An 18647-nucleotide genomic window follows, 5' to 3' on the forward strand; every position below is an offset into this window, starting at 1 on the left:
TGTATTGCCACTTTGCTCTTATGAGGCAAAATAGAGCAGAGTCTGGAAGAGCTCAGCCCTGCTGCTGCCATTTTACGGATGGACAAAGCAAACAAGAGCTGGAAGAGCAGCCCAAGGCATTCCTTTTAAGGCAGTATGAGAATGGGGAACCAAATTCATGTTTCCCCGGGGCACAACTGATGTGCCACCATATTACAGCATCTGCAGCAAAGAGCTTAGACCAGCTGAGAGCCAAGAGGAACTGAATACTTGGCCATTTCCAGACCGCCTTTTAAATTTTGTAGGTTTTAAAGTCAGCAGGGACAATTCCCATCAACTTGACCTTCTGTAATTCAGAGGTCTGGGAATTTCCTCCAGCGGGACTTGCTCTTAAGAGTATGGTTAGAGGTTTAACTGAAAGATCTTTTTGCAAGACAGCTAGTCTTAATTTGAAAACCTCTCACAATAGAGAATGCACAACATCTTTTAACATTTTGTTCCAGAGACAAATTACTCTCCCTGTCAAGCATGAATAGTTTAAATTGTAGATTTATTTCTTCCTACAAAGCTAAGTACACTTCAATAGCTTGACAGCTGGAATTCATCCGACCTAAAACCCGGATGACTGTATTTGGCCAGATGAATCTTACCTCTCCAGTGGCTTCAAAAGCAAGGAATTAACTATATGATTCATTGCCTTTGAAATTTAGGTATGGAGAAAAAAGAAAAAAAAAAAATCTTTCAGTTTGCATGGGCCCGCCAGATGAATAACACCCATAAGCTTTCTCAAGGCAGCTAAATTGAAAACAAACAGAACCACAACTTGCAGCAATTTAAGGGTGTCTGCTGCCAGGGAAATCATCGTCTGCAGTTAACTCCATCTCTCCCTCCCCACACTTCAATAACACCTCTAGAGCTTTTGAAATCTGGCATATCAAACTGTCCTGTGCACTGCCCTTCTTATACGGTTAGCAAAGAGCTGCCCTAATTGTGTTTCATGTAGGCCAGACCTTTCCGCAAGGTGAGGCTAAGATGTTCTCCATAACTCGACGTCAGGCTGTGCCGGCCCCTTTCCACATGTAATGGATCTACTCAGCAGTGCTCAGCGCTTCTCCAACAGACCCCAGAAAAAACAAAGCTTTATACGTGGGGATACAGTGAAGATAAAAAAAAAAAAAAAATTAACCTGAAACGGGTATGGTATTTTATTGCAGTTTTAATAAGCTAAATACACCATTGAGGCGCAAGTAAGGCAAAAGTACAGAAAAATGCAATTACTACATGCCAGGTGGAGGCAGGAATAATGTGGTAGGTAATGTACCAAAAAAAAAAAAAAAACCCACCAGAAGAAAAAAAAAAAAAAAAAAAAACTAAAAAAAACAAACCACACACAACACCAAAAACAAACCCCAAAACTCACACCCTGAATCAAAAGTCTTAAGGTCTGTAGTAAGAATTTTAATACAGTGATCAAGTCAGTCGAAGATATGATGTGGTAGAAGAGTATAAAAAGGACTAACAGTCCTGAAGGGGAGTGGGGCTTGACCTCTCCAGCTATGTTAGAGGATGACAGTAATATTAAAGAATTTTACACAGATTTTGAGCAATAAATTTTTCAGTATAGCAATGGAATAGAACAGGAGGCTGACCACAGATAGAGAGTATACCAAACAAACTTGGCAACTTTCTTGCCAGAAAGCCATTTCATTTCTAGCTGGTGAATTGCAGGAAACTGCATTCATCCCAATTTCAATGAATTGTTCAGTATGGCACCATATGGGAAGTTACAAGTTATTTTAAGGCACTACAATTAATACAGGAAAAATACAGCAGTACACAAATCAGCCAAAGAGCAAAAATAATTCTATTTATAGAGGATGCAGGCTGGAAGAAAGCTGTTTATATAATTCTGTAAGCACTGGGTTCAGGTCTGTAATACTTTTCCTTGCATGGCATAGCTAATGAAAAGAAAAGTGACAAGTGAAATATGCTCAGAGATGCTGGACAGTACACTGGATGCAGAGTAGGATTGCATGCTCAGAAGAACTATGTTAATGGAAAGAACAGTAAGATAAATTAAACGGTACAAAGGGCAAGGGACAAATGCTGACCTCTTAGTTCTTTTACCTTAAGAGTAAGACATCTGACAGCAGCATCTCTCCCACCCCCAGCCCATACCTGGGCCTTTGTACTGAGTTACAGGCACCCCATCTCCCCCCACCTGCCCCAAAAGCCCAGCCCAGAGAAGAAAGGAGTGAAACACAAATGGAATACATAGATGTATTGCTTAAAAAGGGTTAATTCTCTTTTGCTCATAGAGGCTGAAGAGGAAAAGGCTTTGAGGAAACTAATGGTGTAGATGACTTCCTTTCCATCATAAAGTTTACTGACAGCTGCTTAAAAATAAAACCAACACTAGAATTTTACAGGGCGGGTATTGACTTTTTAATCTTTAAAAAGGCAAAAAAAATACATCATTTTAGTCACTGGAAATGTGTACAAAGTTACATATTTCAAAGAATTCATACATTAAAGAAACAGGCTTTGAAATACTTTCTCTAATGCATGGAACCTACAAATTCGTTCACACCTGACACTGCTTGTTTCAAATCCCCTTTAATAATACGGTATTGGGAGAGCCGAGATCCCCTGAGATGCCAGTACTGCTAGTATAGGAGGTGCCCAACCTCTGTCCCTCAGCTGAGGGTACCAGGGATACCCCAGTAACTCTGCAAGGTAGAAAAGGAGATGCTCCAATCATAAAACACCATAATCTAAGGCCACCCCAGGAAAAAAAATCTAACAGTATCTCAAAGCTGTCAGAGAATAGGCAGTTCCCACACATTGTTAACTCATCCCAATCCTGGTATTTAGTAACAGCTTTAAGGAGTATATTATATATAAATCTATTTTAGAAAAAAAAAAAACCAGCGCTATTTTGAAATTTACATGAACACGCACAACTTTAGCATTAGCCGCTTGCAGTTTATATACAAAGCTGATTAATTAGAAAGGTTGTTACAGGGAGCCAAGCTTTCTTTCCAGGTTAGCCCCTGCCTAGAATAAGAATTTCCTACGTGTTATCTTCAAACAGTTGTCAATATTAAAAATTGTTACTACAACAACAGGGCGCAGTGGTTTGTAAACATTTTGCATTCATATTAAATTAAAATCCAGTGCATTCTCACTCTCTGCTTTGACATTATGGATCAGCTGATTGATACAATGTTTTAAGAATTCATGGGAGATACAAAAATTCATCCAACAAAAATCCTTCTGTCAAGTTCATTCCCGGTGACAAGTTTTTTACTTTAGAGCAACACCAAGAATGAATTTGATCCACAGTAGAATTGCAAGTAAGTTTTTTTTTCTGGGATGCAGGAGTTTACAGTCCATGCTAGCAACACAATTTCAGTCTTGCATGATCCCCAGTCTACAGATGGAGACACAGGTCTGGAGGGAAGCAGTTTGCCAAACTGATAGGCAAGGCCAGCAACACAGCACAAAAGAGCTCCAGATTCCTGACCATCTGGCCCATGTTGGAGGTGTTGGACAGCAATGCCCACTTCTCTCCTGCCTCCTACAGACCTCAACCCCCTTCTACCGGGGAAGGATTAAATGATACTGCATTTGGGGAAAGGCTCACAGGAAAATGCTTAAAGCAAATGCATCAGGGATATACACAAAAAGAAAAAAATTAAAAGACTAGAATATCTCAAGACAGGAAAAAAAAAACCCAAAACACTTCCTGATGTTCTTGAAGCTCTTCTTAACTCCTTCCTCCTCTTTGCCAGCTGCAGTCCTGAGTAATGAATATCTGCCAGACCTGGGCGGCAGCTTCCTCAGACCCTTTCCTTGTGCTTCACATTAGCCAGCTTGACTGTTTCCTGCTCAGAGGCAGGTGGAGAAGGCTCATCATGACATCCAATCATCAGCTGATAGACCATCACTCCCGCAATGGCCCCGAGGAAAGGAGCAACAACTGGAACCCACCACCACTGCTTACCAGTCCTGGAAAACAAAAAAGAAAATACACAAGGTAACAACTGCAACCTAAGCATTAGGATATTTGTGTTCAGGTCTGGAATAATGCAAGATCTGGTCATCTCCAAACATCATCACTGACTTGCAAAAGACAATAGTACCTGCATGTCTACAGCAATTTCCGAAGCAGATATTGCCTCCCACTGCAAGTTCAGGTTACAAGCAATTCAGAACAACTACTTTCAGGACTTCCAAGTCTGTCTCTCCACCAAGAAAGGAGAGAAGCAGTTGCTGTGCCTGAGCTAGTCTCCTTCGATTTCCTCCCACGCCTTGCAGGAAAGCAGCCCTTGATAGTACGTAGCCTGTATTGCTCATTGCTCTCTTAATTACCTCCAACAACAACAGCTGGAGTATAACAGTCTCCATTTTGTACCACCACAAAAAACAATGATAGGCTCATGTTCAGGGTGCACCTGAACTTCTCATAAATGATCCTAGATTTCCTCCTTAATAGCAAAGTTAGGCCATCTGCTCTCACCATTGGAAACTGCCCAGCTTCTACAATTTCTGAAGAAGTCAGAGCAGAGCAAACAGTGTGTTTCAAAAACACTTATATAATCCAAACATACCTCCTGGGTGCTAAGATTCTTAACACCAGAGCTACCACGTATTTGGACTTGTAATTTTTTTCTCCTTGAAAACACAAGGTTTTCATTGGCAAGCACTTACCAGAACACTTCAGTGCCCCAGCCAGCAATGGCTGTGAAGAGACGAGGCCCAAAGTCCCTGGCAGGGTTGACAGCATAGCCAGAGTTGAAGCCCATGGAGGTTCCAATAACAAGGACAACAAAGCCAACTGTGAAAGCCTCCAGCCCCACAGGGACAGGGTTGTTGTATGGATCAACAATAGCCAAGACACAAACAATCAGGGAGGCAGTGCCAATGAACTGGAGAGGGAGAAGAAAGACAAGAATTTAATCCAGGTTAGTTTTTTAACCAAGTTATGTAACTCCTCTGAAGTCCCATGCATTTAAGACTTATTCTCTATACTGGAAGAGCTGCACTAAGTCATCCCATGGAGCCATCACGCCACAGTAGAGTGAGCAACCACAGGAATGGGAGAAGGGAACATGCTCATCATGGCAGCCCACAGGCTTGATGAAGCCCACACCAACTTCCCTACCCACAGAAGAGCTATGAATAACTGTTTGAGCAGCCAGAAGAGAAGAAGGCACCTTCCTGAACCTGCATCCAACTGGCCGCAGCTGGGCGGCTGCTGTTCCTCTGTGTCTGATGGCAACTTTAAGGAGAACCACCTCACACCCAGTTGACCTCTGGATTGTGTAACAGCCACAGTAGTACCATGGGAGTGAGGCAGAGCCATCCCTCTTCATGTTATGGCTCTTCAGGGGCTGAGAGCAAGTGGTATCATTTTCACTGGTGTCCTAGCCAGTGTTGTACCACTGGTTAATCCCCTTAACACAAGCCTTCTTGCTTTAAGGGTGCTTTAATGCACCTTCGTATTTCCAGCACCCTCTTACCTGGTCAAAGAATCCATTCACAATGTTCAGATGCTGAGATGGGTAGGTTGCAAAGATACCAGCAGTGCCATTCTGTCCTGTTACATATAGCTGGTTACTGCCAAAAGCCCAGATGGCATCTAGAGGTAGGGGTAAAGAAAAAAAAAAAGAAAAAAAAAAGGTAGAGAGATCAGTTGTTTTCCAACACACAGAGAGAGGACTGCACTTGGAAGATGACCAAAATGTTGTCTCCACAGAGCCATGAATATTGAGCATTCCGTGAGCAACCCATTGCTATGTGTTGCAAAACCATTTCCTCTAGAGCAAACACTTATTTGGAAAACTTAGGGTGTGATCCACCACAGCATTTTACCAGTCAGGCTCAGGTGCAGATGGCCCAAGTCACTGTTCCTAGCATTTCTTGTTTGCCAGGCACCAGGAAAGAGTTAGAGCCAAAAAGTAAATACTAAGGTGACTCCAAATCTCTTCCAAAGGTACCCAAATGCCTATGGTATCTGTCTTGGTGTCAAGATATAAGATATTGCTATGAATTTGATCTACAGCAAACAGGATTTGGGCTGATCTTGCACTTTCCTCTAAGCCAGTATGCAATTATTCCACCTCTCAGGGTTGTCTTGTAGAGCAGTCAGCCCCTTGCCTACCACTGTGTAGCAGCTGGACAACTAGCCTAGGTGGGCTGCCTAGATTCCTTTCATGGCCAGTGGAGAGAAAAAAAAACAGACACTTTCTGCAGGTAGCTCTTCCATGGTTTAGGCAGCTAAGATGGGATTAACTCTCTTCTGAAGAGGACACTTCAGCCCACCAACTAGAAAGGTAACTGGTGTTGAACTGGAGTCTTGATGTTTACAGAGATAAAGGTAGGTCCCCCTGCTTCTTTCTAAAGTGAAAAAGCAGTTAGTGCTACTGCTGGGGTGGCAGTTCCCTCACTTCAGGTGGAAGCTACAGTGACCCAGATGTTCCGCTCAGCTATAGGGAACACTGCTCCTATTGCCAGAAACAGATATCAGGAGGCAAAGTCTGAGTCAAAATGTCACCCTTGATAATTGAAGAAGAGCAATTTCCAGCACAGAGAGTTGGTTCTTGCCCCCTAAATATTGCCCCGTGATGAGGAACACAACTCAGGAGGAATAGATGCACGAGGAACTGGATTTTGAGAATACTTTCCAAGGTATAGAATCACTCTCATAAGCGCAGCAAAATGTTAGAAGTCCCATTGTCTGGAAGCTAACATGACACAATGCAGAAGACATCCATTATGAAGTTTTGTTGGTTTTTTGGGTTTTTTGTTTGTTTGTTTGGGTTTTTTTAATCCAGAAGGATAAAACAGCTCTGAAACAGTGCACAGAAAACCTCAATCTCTACTAGTGTTTCACTGGGTTTCTGGAAGATCTGCTTTAGTCTAGATAGCAGATACAAGAAGGGCTATCCAGTGGTCCAGTGATCATTACTCAAGGGTAAAAACTCACACATTGACAATGCTGGTTGGCCTTCAGACTGATTTGAGGAGACCTGAACCCCTCATCATGAGATCAGGACAAGATGAGGAAAGCCCTCCGGAAAACACAGTAAGGAGGATTTGTCAGATCTCTACTCTGCAAGAAATGCTTCTCTCTGATCTGGAAACCAGCCTCCCTGCAGTGAGCCATGAAGAGCAGTAGTCTCACGCCAACAAACACGCAGAGTTTCTGCACTTACCATAGTACAGCCCAAAGACTATGCCAGCTCCAAGGAAAGCCCCCAGGGTTTGTGCTAGGGCATAAATTGGTAGCTTGATCCAGGGCTCTCGGGCCAAGAAGCACATGGCAAAAGTGACAGCTGGGTTCAGGTGTCCACCTGCAGAGAGGTTGGTGGTTAGTGTACTTTTACAGGCAGAATTTGTGTCCCAGAGAGTACCCAAGGGACAGTGGTTTCCACACCAGTGCCACATAGGAAAAGTACAGCCATCTAGGCCTCTACAACAATTGTCACAACTGAAATACAGCCCACAGGGAGCCACAACCTACCTGATACCTGTCCTGCAATCAAAATGCCAAGTGTTACGGCAAAGCCAAAGGCCAGGTTGACAGTCAGGAAGCCTCCATGGGTGCCTCTGCTGAGCACGATCTGCGCGACAGAGCCACAGCCAAACACCTAAAAGGAGAAGGGATTAAAATTACCCTCTCTGTTTCACATCAGGGCCAGTTCCTGACCAAGGCCTGCAATGGCTCCACTTACACCTGCATGTACTGTCACAGCCTACCGATGACTCAAAGCCTTCAAAGCATCAACCTTTGGTCAAAGTATCTAGGCATTATCTCTAAGGACAGCAGGGAAGGAGAAAGGACAATCTTGTGTCCTGGCAGAGGGAATCAAAACCAGGGCCAAAGTCAAAAGCAAGACTGGACCACAGAAGGCTGGAGGTCTTTGCCCAGCTATCTGATTTTAAGGCAGTAGGTGAGAATATTTACAGTGCAACTGTTTAGATGAGGGATCTGGGTAAGTTATTGTTAAAAAAAGACTAATAATTGTTTGACACAGTAGCATGTAGATTGGTAGGGGGAAATTTTGCTAATGCCTGGAAATACAGGCATGACTAAAGAAGGCCATATTCAGCCTGACATTCATAAAGTCCTCTTTCAGGTGACACTGGCTGAAGGTGAGGGACTGGGGTTGCCTCCTTGAGCGCCTGGAGTTCTCCCAGACCCAAGGTACAATCTCTGCTGTGGGCACGCTGAGCATGGCCCACACGATCCCAAACCACTTTTATCCTTCCTATGGCAAAACCATGTAAGAAAGGTTCAGGACAATACAACTGGCCTATCTCTGCAGCACTGACATGGCGCAGGCACCATCAAGAAAAGTCCATATTCCACAGTCAGCCTCCCACCAGTGCAGCCAGAGGCTTGGCCTTCTGTCCAAGATAATGGATGCACCAAGCACTTACGGGGATAAAAGCTGTTTCTGTTGGGTGACAAAGGGTGTTTCCTAGCAGTTAAGAGAGGCATGTGCTCTTGCTCAAGGACATTTGCTCCAAACAGGTAATCCTTCTCTTCCCAACTACATTCAAAAGTCATCCTTCCTTTGCTTTAACAACCCAAACTAGTTTCCCCTGGCAGTTCAGTTCACCACTCATACAACTGGAGGCTTTCTGCCTTGCCAAGTCTTTCTACTACTCACCATGTAATTTAAGGAGCCCTAATCCTGATGATCTGTATGCTTCAATCTTCCACTGACTCCACTTTAATTGATTTTGGTGTATACTAGGGATTATCATATCAGCAGGTACTGAAATCACCCTTAAACTAGGACAGGGATAACAGCTTGTTCCTGAGATCCTCAAATCTAGGGATCAAGGCTTGCCTTATTTCTTCTGACCACACACCCATACCTACCCATCCACCAAGACTTTTTGATTCTGTGAACTCTGTCATCCCAGAATTACTCAAGTGCCACAGAAGCAGTATCTGCTCGTAGGGTATAAGCCATCAAACACTCACAAAAGCAGCAGGGGTAGCTGTCATCACCTTTCCTGCCAATACCGGACATGCCCATTGTGCAAGACACAATCCGGATGAGGGGCAAAGCCAAAACACACCTAACTCATCCCCTCCCATCCCCTTGACAACTGATGAATTGCAAGCAAAGCAAAGACTGCACTCAGCCTGCTGGGACAGGAGCAGCCAGGTAGGTTGCACGCTGGCTCAACAAGGTGGACACTCTGTACACAGGTGCCTCCTGATAAGAAGCCAGGACCTAAACACAGGACCTTGTCTAGAAGGAACAAAGGAACCTGTAGAACTCGTTAGTTAATGAGAGGGACAGCTAGCGCTGCTCTCTACTGGGTGCACTCAGAACAGCCCCTTCAATGCCCTAATCCTGAGCTGCCCAGTTGTGAAACCACAGCAGAGAAGATGCCCAGGCAAAGGCAGAAGTGACGAGCCTTGTTTATCACACAGTAAACAGAGCCATCATCCCCAGCTATGCTCAAACCACTGAGGGGAGGGTAGCTCCAAGTGAGCAAATACATACTGGCTAGCAACCAGGGTGACATCCATTCCTTCCCTTACCCTTACCCCAGACAAGCCCCAGCATACTTTAGACAGAGATTTGTAGACGGTACTTGGCCATGGTGTTTGTCTTTCTAAGGCCACGCAGCACATCAATCTGGCCAGCGAGGGGACGAGCGAAAAAACAAACAAACAAACAAACACTCCCCCCCCCCCCAAAAAAAAACCCCACCAAAAACAAAACAAAACAACCAACCAAACCTGCAGTGGGTATCTGAATTTGGCAGGGTTGACCCCAGTTTCTTCATAATGATTAAGTTATTTGTTATTCACTCTGAAAGAACTGGCAGTTCTGCAAGTGGATGGTGGTTGGCTCATTAGCCTCATACCTTTTGGTTGCAGAAACCACAGAGTAAAGTTTTCCCCCTCGCTCCACCTCCCTGTTCACCTACAAAGGTCTTCCCTTAACCTGGAGGAATGCCAGGTCCGCCTTTTCTCAGGAGGTTATTCCCCATTCTCCTCTCCCCCATCCTGCACCTGGCAATAGCTCTCCAGCTTTTCCTCATAAGAGAGTCCATGGCCCGTGCAAAAACAGCCTGGAGCCACTCCACAGGAGCATTACAGTTATTTATCAGATGAGACCTAAGTACTGTTTGGCTTAATTCAGCTTAACACTGGAAAACTTGACCCTCAGCAGATAAAAAGAGTAAGGTGATATTTAGAGACAAGTTGGAACTTTGATATATGTGTGTGCAATTCCATCCTGCACCAGAGGAGTCCACTAAGCATGAACAGATAGCCTCATGCATGACATCTGCCCATTGCATTTGACTTTTAGAAACCAATTCAGATCATGCTCTCCAGTGCTTTTGTGGCAAGTGGCTTGACATCACACAGTTTTGTTGCGGTAGTGGCTGTTACTATTTTTAATCCCATTGTTTCCACTTCTGCTATTTTCTAGTTTTCCTTCCAATTCCTTTTCACAGGCCATATGAGGCAGGAGACACTCGGCACTCATTTTTTTTAAGTCTTCCTTTTCTAGTGCTTGCAGAGAAGCATTTAGGAGCAGCTAGCTTGAGTTGAAACGCAAAAAGGGTCAAATAAAAGCAATTCTGTGTTTATGCCAGCAGCTTTTAAGTCCACGCAACGGATGTAAAAGTCCTCAGGCAATATTATACCACTATGGTCAGGAGACAGTGGTGCACACCCAAGGGGGAGATGACCCCTCATTCTCTTGATTTTAATAACCTGCCTCCAATATGCCCACCACTACCCCTTTAAAAAATAAAATAAAATAAAAAAAAAAGAAAGACCAAAAAGAAAAAACAACCATTACTAGAAAAACACCCCAGCCAACTGAAAGCCAAGTTAGCAGCTCACATGGCAGTGGGTGCAGCAATGAACTGTTAGGCTCCCATGATCCACTACCCAAGTTCAAAAATAGATTTAAAGTGCTAACAAAATGATTGCAACAAAACATTATTCTGATGTATTAAAGCCACTTTCCTAGGACTTGAGGTCAGTGGACACATTAACCAGGTTAATGGAAGCTTGCTCCCCAATTTCATCTTATGGCTCTAGCAGAGCTAACGGCTCTTCCTGCCAACAGGAAAGCTTCTTGCTCCTCATGAACTGATCCAACTCCTTGCACCGCTAAAACCCATGTTCTGCAGGATCCATGAGTTGAACTGGTTCAAGGGTGGAGGAACCGACAGACTGTAGAGCCTGTACAAGGCAGGGGACAGCCTGGTTTTACTGCCACTGCTTCTGGAAAAGGTAGCAGGTCGCGAGGTGAAACTTCATACTCAGGGAAACCTTAAACTCCCTGTGTCCAGGGCATGTTTGGAGAACAGCCATTTGGCTTTGTCACCCAAGATAAAAACTCCTTGTCTCAATGGCTAGAAACAAGAAAGCCCTGGAGCTAGTCAGGATCAATAGGAAAGGACCTTGGAGGACAAAAAAAAAAAAGTTGAAAGAGCTAACGAAGAAGTCAGACCACCTGAGTTTACAGGCAGACATTGTGAAAAGCAGCTCCATACATGAGCTCAGGAGAAGGTAGTGCTCAGCACTCCCCTGCACAACAGCCAGGTTTCTTTTTTTTTTTTTGCTGATACTTTTACATGCCTTCAGGTGCAACACAAAAGGTCTGGAGGCACTTGGTCTTGGACTTCAGACAGACTGATCTCTAAAACAAGATGGGAAAGTTTTGCTGGCACAGCCCATGAGGACTGTTCTTACCTGAATTACAACTTTCCTCTTCAGCCAGCAGATAAACCAGGGATTAGGCAAGTAGCCTGCTGTAAACCTACCCTAATCACCTTGGTGGACCAGAAGGGCTACTCAGCCCTGGCTGCCCTTTGTTTAGGGGGGAAGATGCCAGAAGGGCAGCCAAACTGTGAGTCTACTCTGAAGGAAGAGACCCTGAGATATCAATGGAAGGTTTTAAGCATTAGACACACAAAGGGACACCTCTCTTCACATTAGAGTGAAACTTAGGACTCTCCTACAGTCCCTTCAAGGGGGAAGGCGGGAGGGGACAGAGGACTATCACTTTATAGACAGTTTGAAATAACCTCCCAACTCCTCTGCAGCTCAAACAAGAAGTGGTTAAAGGCATTGTAAGTGTTCCCCATGGCCTTTTACTGTTTTCCTCAAGGAGCAGGTCCGAGCCAGGTAGATCTGAAGACAGATCTATCCCTGTTGCTGTTTCTGCTCAAGCAGCACACAGAGATATTCCTCAGCTCCATGGCCCATGTGGCCAGGACCATCTCTACCAGCCACAAAGACAGGGCAAGGAGAACCATCATTTTTGCCTTTCCTCAAAGCATCTCTCAAACCACCATACCAGTCATCATTTACAATTTGCAAAGCAAGGACAAACATTAGACTCCACAGTCTGGCTTCTTGTAGGTCATGGCTGGAGACAGCCTGGACAGAAGCAGTCCTACAGGGAAGGGTAGCAGCAGCAGATGGTCTCTCATGTTACGGCTCTTTCCGCACTGCGCGCTGTGCCAGAGCCAGGCAGGGCTGCAGGACTCAAGAGATAAGAGAGTCTAAGGAAAAGTTGTGCCCCACATACATCACATGCTACAACAACGCTGCATGAGAGACGAGCGGCATTCAGCACAAGAAACCGAGCAACTGTCAGCAGGGCAGTTGGGCATTAGAGAGGAAATTCGCTATTTTAGCTCATTCCGTCCCTACACACACAGAAGCAAAACCCCTTATTCTGATATTCTGGTATTTCTCACATCACGAAGTTTTAGCTCTTGAACAGCCTGTACTTCTGGTGGGGTTTTGGTCACAGGTTTGGGCAGACCCGAGGAAAAGCTAACTTGCAATTTGGTCAAGTCATGGTGCCCGAACTGCACTGTTTCAAAGAAGGAGAAACCTCCCCCTGCACAGTGACAGCAAGAAGAGATAGTTTTGAATAGTTAATGCAGAGCTTTGAGGTCTTCTGGTGGAAGAAGGGAGGCAGAGAATCAGCACTGCCATTTCCCACACCTCCACACCCACCAGCACAGACCCTTTTACAGGGAGGAATCAGCAGCGCCCAACATGCTTACAGCAAAGATTTCCAGCCCCCTTTAAAGCCTAGCAAAGCATTAACAGAGAAAATACTTTTAAAAATTTTTTTTAAATAAATAAAAATGACACCATATTCTCCAAATGCGACAATCTGGTTCAAAAAAGTTTGCCATAATCCAAACAGTGACTGTGGGAAATGGCTGTGCCACCCCAGATGGCTGTGGGATGAGTGGTGACTTTAAGCTCTGGGCTGCCAACAGTTTAAACAAGGCTCCCTTTTCCTTGATCATCCCCACCACCTTGCTGTTTCGGTTTCTGAGGTCTGCAGCACACCCATACCCCAAAAAGCTCCCACCTAGCCACAAAAATCAAGGCAGCCCTGATTGAAAAGCAATTAGGAATTGTTTTGTCCGTTCTTTGTGCCTCAGTAGCAATGAATCACAGTTAAACCATCTTGGAAATCCATTATAAACAGAAAGTTTCTTCTCTTGCAAATGTGAAAACCAAACAGAGCCAGCTTTGGCATTTACAGCCAGCGGAGCAAGGCAAACAGATCGGGCATTTAAGGGTGGCACACCACTGCAAACGTGGCTTTAGCGAGTTGCTACAGCAATAACACAAACAGCAACTTAGAAAATGCCTTCAACATTTACACTGCTTAACTACTGCCAGCAAGTGGTGCTTCCACCGTCAGCATGAAGTTCCAAGCTGAAGCACCACTCAAAGTGCATTTTGAAGTGGGGGGGGGGGGGGGGAGTAATCTTAATTATCAAAGGAAAGGTAGAATCAGCATTAGTATTTTTTAATAGCAACACACTACCCACAGACTAAAACCACGTTGTGCAAGGAAGCTGCCTTTGCTGTGTACAGCACCAAGTAGAGAGCACCTCGCCTTCACACTATTCAGGGCTTGGCTGCCTTTGCTGTGTACAGCACCAAGTAGAGAGCACCTCGCCTTCACACTATTCAGGGCTTGGCTGCCTTAGCTGGGTTATTCTTCTTATCTTAAAAGAAGCACTATTTCATCCGAATGTTCACTACCTTTACAACTTCCTTAAAAAAAAAAAATAATAAGATCCAGCACTAGATTAATCCTTATGACAAAGCGACTTTGCAGGGGTCTGGAATATCTTTGCTCTAGCAGAGCCTGAGCGTGCCACAGTCGTTACGCAAGTGAAAGGGAGGAAGGAAGAAGCTGAAGCCATGCCAGTATCCACGGTGGGACAAGTTTTACATTACACAGTGAAATTTAAAGTAAGTCACAAACTTTAAACGGTTTCCCTCTCTTGGGGCTCGGAAAGTTTATTTCAGTGTGAATGATATCAAACCTTAAATCCATCCCTAATACTCTTCTGTTCTAGACTTGTGCTCAGTACACTCCATCTCCCAGGAAGACAATTTCTTGGATCCCAGGTCTTTCCTCTGGTATTTTATTGTCTGAAGCCTGAGCTTCACAGCGTTTGGGACTGCTGTTTCTCCCACCAGCCCACTTCATCGAGAAGATGGGAGAACCACATGGACACAGAGTGCCCACAGCCCTCCATCCACTGCAGAGCTGCTGCAGGAGATCCTAGGTGACTTTTACAAGACCTACGAGGTGAAGCTGAGTTTGTCGCTAAAATCTGCATATTCTTTGCCCTCAGAGACCAGGTCAGGAACTCCTGCACAAGATGAGGGATTCGCTTGTACCTTTACACACACTTTAAAACACAGCAGGTGTGGTGCTCCTGAGGACAAGGCATCTGTTGCCCACGTTTACCAGTGGCTGGCATCCATCCAGCCTGGCTGATGAGTGTCCATTACCACCCTCATTTTGGAGGCTGGTTATGATTTTGGACCAAACCCTTCCTCAGGCTCTCAGCACATCCCTACTCCCAACTCCTCTCTGCCCCAGAGAGGCAAGGCTGTAGGGAAAAGCAGTCTTTGTTGTGCTAGCTAACACAGTCAGAACAAGAAATAACTTTTTTTTTTGTAATCATGAGCCCTTCTGAAATCCCATATCCACGTGGCCAAGGGGTTTCCTTGTTTCGCAGCAACATTAACTCGAGTAGTAGGAAACATTATTCCACCTTACAAGTCTTACCTTGCTTCAATCCTAACTGCAGGTAGGATCAGTGATTAATAGACAGCAACTTTCTACCTGTTAATCACTTTCCTATCAGCTTCTACCCACCTTAATTCCAAATAACCCTTCCCTGAAAAATCAACAGGATTTGTTTGCAAATCACCAAAGCTGGGTCACTCTGACAGTAAAGCCACTGCATTGTGTGAAGTTGCTTGCTTTTAAAAGTGGTACCATTTTACAGGGTCTTAGCAGAGTCCTCCCACAGGGGACTCAGTAATCCTGCCTTCCTCATGAAAAAATAATCTTGTTTATGAAAGCATAAGTTTGTGCGTTAGCCCTTTTGTGTTGTTCCCCAGGCGCATGTGCAGCTTCATCAAGGCTTCCTCCACTTTCAGCTCCTCCAGCCATTACATTTCTCCTCAAAGAGCCCTGCCATCAGTTACAAAGAGGTGTAAGCCCACATTCACTCCACTGAAACCCTTAGTATTGCTCTGGATTTACACCACTTCAGAGGAACTTTCACCTGCAGATACTCACTGTGTGAACATCCACTCATTTCTGCTGCAAGAGCAGCACACCAAACCTGTGGCCCATGGAACAGTCCTACCTTTCTGAATGCAGGTGCCCAAAGCCAGACATCACTGTCACAGTTTTTCTACCCTGGTATTTGCTCCCCACTCCTCACACAGAGCTAATCTACCTGTTTACATCTGCCTCTGACTCCAAAGCAAGCTCAAGACATCTGCAAACTAAGTCACTTACAGAGATCTCTACCCCACTTTATCTCTTACAGCTCATACCTTTGGAAACTGAACACTTAAGCAGGCAGAAAAGTTTTGTTGCCATTCACCACTTAAAAACACATTGAGTGACAGCTCAGGACTGTCACACACATGGTGAGTGCAAGCTCACGATCAGCTACCGGCACATAGTGCAGCCAGGTTGATAAGACCCCGGGGAACCTGTGGCCAAAAACATACTGCCACGGTTTAAAAACTGGCTACTTCTTCTCCATAGGATGCACAAGGGAAAAAAAAAAAAAAGTGACAACATTTGAAGTATTTCAGTGCCAAGAAAATATTCCAAGGTAAACAGAAAGGAAGTTTTGCATGATCTCTAGCAAAACACTTGCTGCTTACACAGACATTTTGCTCCCTGCACTTCACAAATACACAAAAGCCCTCAAACACCCAACAAGCTCTGCTTTGCCTGCAACCCCGAAGCTCACCCTAAAGAAACTTCCATTAATTTTTTTCCTGTGGGCAAAGACTTCTCTTCTAGCCTCCTTACAGCAGGTTTCACAAGACCTGAGCTCATCCCTGGTGCAAACTCTGGCAGAAGCACAGCCCCTTCACCAGGACAATTTCCCCCCCACCCCACACCCAGGGGTTAGAGAGCATCCCCACACCACACCAAAAACTCACCACCAGGATCAGCGTCCCCAGGCACTCTGCCAGTGCTTGCCGCACTAACTTGTTCCGGATCCTCAGGTGCTCCTCAATAGTAGCAAGAACGTCCTTTTGCCTCCCCATCACGGCAGAGGTGACCTTCAAGCAGTGTCAGAGGGGGAAAAACCAGCAGCTGACAAAGGCTCAGCAAGCTTTCTTCCCCAGCAGAGCTGCCTTTGCTTATAAATAAGTTCAAGGATGCCTGACACACCTCCTGGGTAACCACACCCCTTCCACCCTCTTTTCAAAACCCAACTTTCCCCCCCCCCTTTTCAGCATGAGACAGAGTGGGTGGTTTTCTTCATTTTCTTTATTGCTCATATAGATGAGCAAAATATTCAGGAGTTTAAGAAGAAGGAGGAAATAAATGTGGAGAAGATGATCTCCTCAAAACCCTGCTATTAGCACCTAAAACATGAGGCCATAGCCACCCGTCTCCAGCTTCAGCTGGAGAGCTAACAGCTAAGGGCATGGACTGAGCAGTGTCTTAACCCATTTGTGTGAGCATGGTACCATGCTTTCAGCTTTCTTTTCCTCCCAAACTGCCACAGGATAGCAGTCATGCATGCTCCTGTCCTGACTCAGAGGCTGCAGGTGCTTTTGCAGTGAAAATGTGGAGCTGGAGGGCTTGATCTCCCACACCTGTAACGCAGGCTGAGGCCAGGGCACCTCCTGACTCCAGCAATCCCCCAGCTGAAGCTGGTGTCGTGAAGCAAGAGCAGAGCACTCTGTCCATGAAAATCTGCCTCTGGGTCCAAACTTTAGTGTGTTGTTACCCTTTGTCTCCCTCTCTCAGGGCTTTGGGAGACCATTTGCAGCCCAGTCCCCATGAAAGCTGTGAAGAAGCCATGGGAGATCCCTAGTGCAGAGCCAGTCACTACTATAGGACCTTGACAAGGAGCTCACAGACTCACTGAACCTCTCAGGAACCAACTCTTGCTGCATTTTCATCCTCAGTAACGTCCTGTATCGCACTGGGCCAGTGCTAAGTGAACGAAAGCTGTCCCAGTCCATACCATCTGGGGTGAGGGTGGCTAACAGGACGCATGCCACTCATGGCATCTGGTTTGTGTTAAGCGAGCAGTAAACATTCCCCAGGCTCCTTGACTCACCAGGGCTTGACACAGAGCAGCAGGGCTGAATTTGCAGGACTGAAGGGGACCCCTTTCCTGGATTTGTTCCCCCACCTCCTCTGCAAAGCCACAGATACCCAGCTTTTCCTCTTATTTAACCGTCAACTTTCCTGTTGAAAAAGTAGAGCTTTTTAGTGTGGTGCTGAATGAGCCTTTATTTCATACAGAAACTGCAGCCAGTCTGAGAAGCAGAGTCAGGAATGTGGTTAAGAAAGCAATAATGTGTGAGGAATCAAATGCAGGGAGGCACTCGGGTCCAAAGGTAATTACAGGGACAGGAAACTTTCCTCATTACTTTGTGCTCAAGTCCGGTCCTGTATCGCCAGCATCAGTGGGGTCCTCTGAACTACAGCGAGCATTCTCCCCTCACCCTCTTGCTTCGCATCCCTCGACCCGTGGAGGATCCACAGCTGCTCTTCTGCCTCGCTTCCTCCTGCGCTCCCCTATCCTTTATGCTCCACTCTGTCCTTTTCACCTTGATTTTATATCAAATCCATTACAGCCAAAAACGAAGCTGTGTGTTGGGTTTTCTTCCCTTTTGGCAGTTCCTAAGTTAAGGTCCATGGGCTGTTTTGCCATTTGTTGAACCACCAGTGTGCAGATGGTGTGTTCTGTGGTGTAGGTTCACTGAGATTTGTTTAGACTGGGTCCTGGATCCCATTCCTTTCCTGGTGGTGGGGACAGAGCCATGAGACCAGAGAGAGACAGCTGAGGAGCAAGAGGCGTAGGGAGGTGTGATGACCTCCAGGTAGGTAGGTACATTTCTCCTGTCTGCAGCATCTGAGCCCCTTTGGCTATGAGTTGAGGATACAGAAATTTCCTCATGACTGGTGAAGTGAGAGGAGAAATCTAGGCTCCCAGGCTGATGACAGAAGATGGTGGTAACACCAGCATCAAAGCTGGAAGAGTCTAGACAGACAAAAGCCCGAGGAGTCAGGGTGGGGTGGGCGCTCCGACACCATCTCTGTGGCTGACTCACTGCC

General features: G+C 45.4%; 1 protein-coding gene across 1 annotated transcript; it reads right to left on the reverse strand.

The window, feature by feature from the left end:
* Nucleotides 1-2400: 2400 nt before the first annotated feature.
* On the reverse strand, nucleotides 2401-16732 carry LOC104476367 (aquaporin-3). Its single transcript, XM_010116132.2, has 6 exons — nucleotides 16508-16732; nucleotides 7508-7634; nucleotides 7200-7337; nucleotides 5505-5623; nucleotides 4693-4910; nucleotides 2401-3990 (listed from the first exon to the last, which is right to left on the reverse strand). The coding sequence occupies exons 1-6, from the start codon at nucleotides 16613-16615 to the stop codon at nucleotides 3822-3824; spliced, it is 879 nt and encodes a 292-aa protein (XP_010114434.1). The 5' UTR covers nucleotides 16616-16732; the 3' UTR covers nucleotides 2401-3821.
* Between the last annotated feature and the right edge of the window lie 1915 nt (nucleotides 16733-18647).

This window comes from Chlamydotis macqueenii, chromosome Z, assembly GCF_036417535.1.
Source record: "Chlamydotis macqueenii isolate bChlMac1 chromosome Z, bChlMac1.mat, whole genome shotgun sequence".
Taxonomy (NCBI): Eukaryota; Metazoa; Chordata; class Aves; order Otidiformes; family Otididae; genus Chlamydotis; species Chlamydotis macqueenii.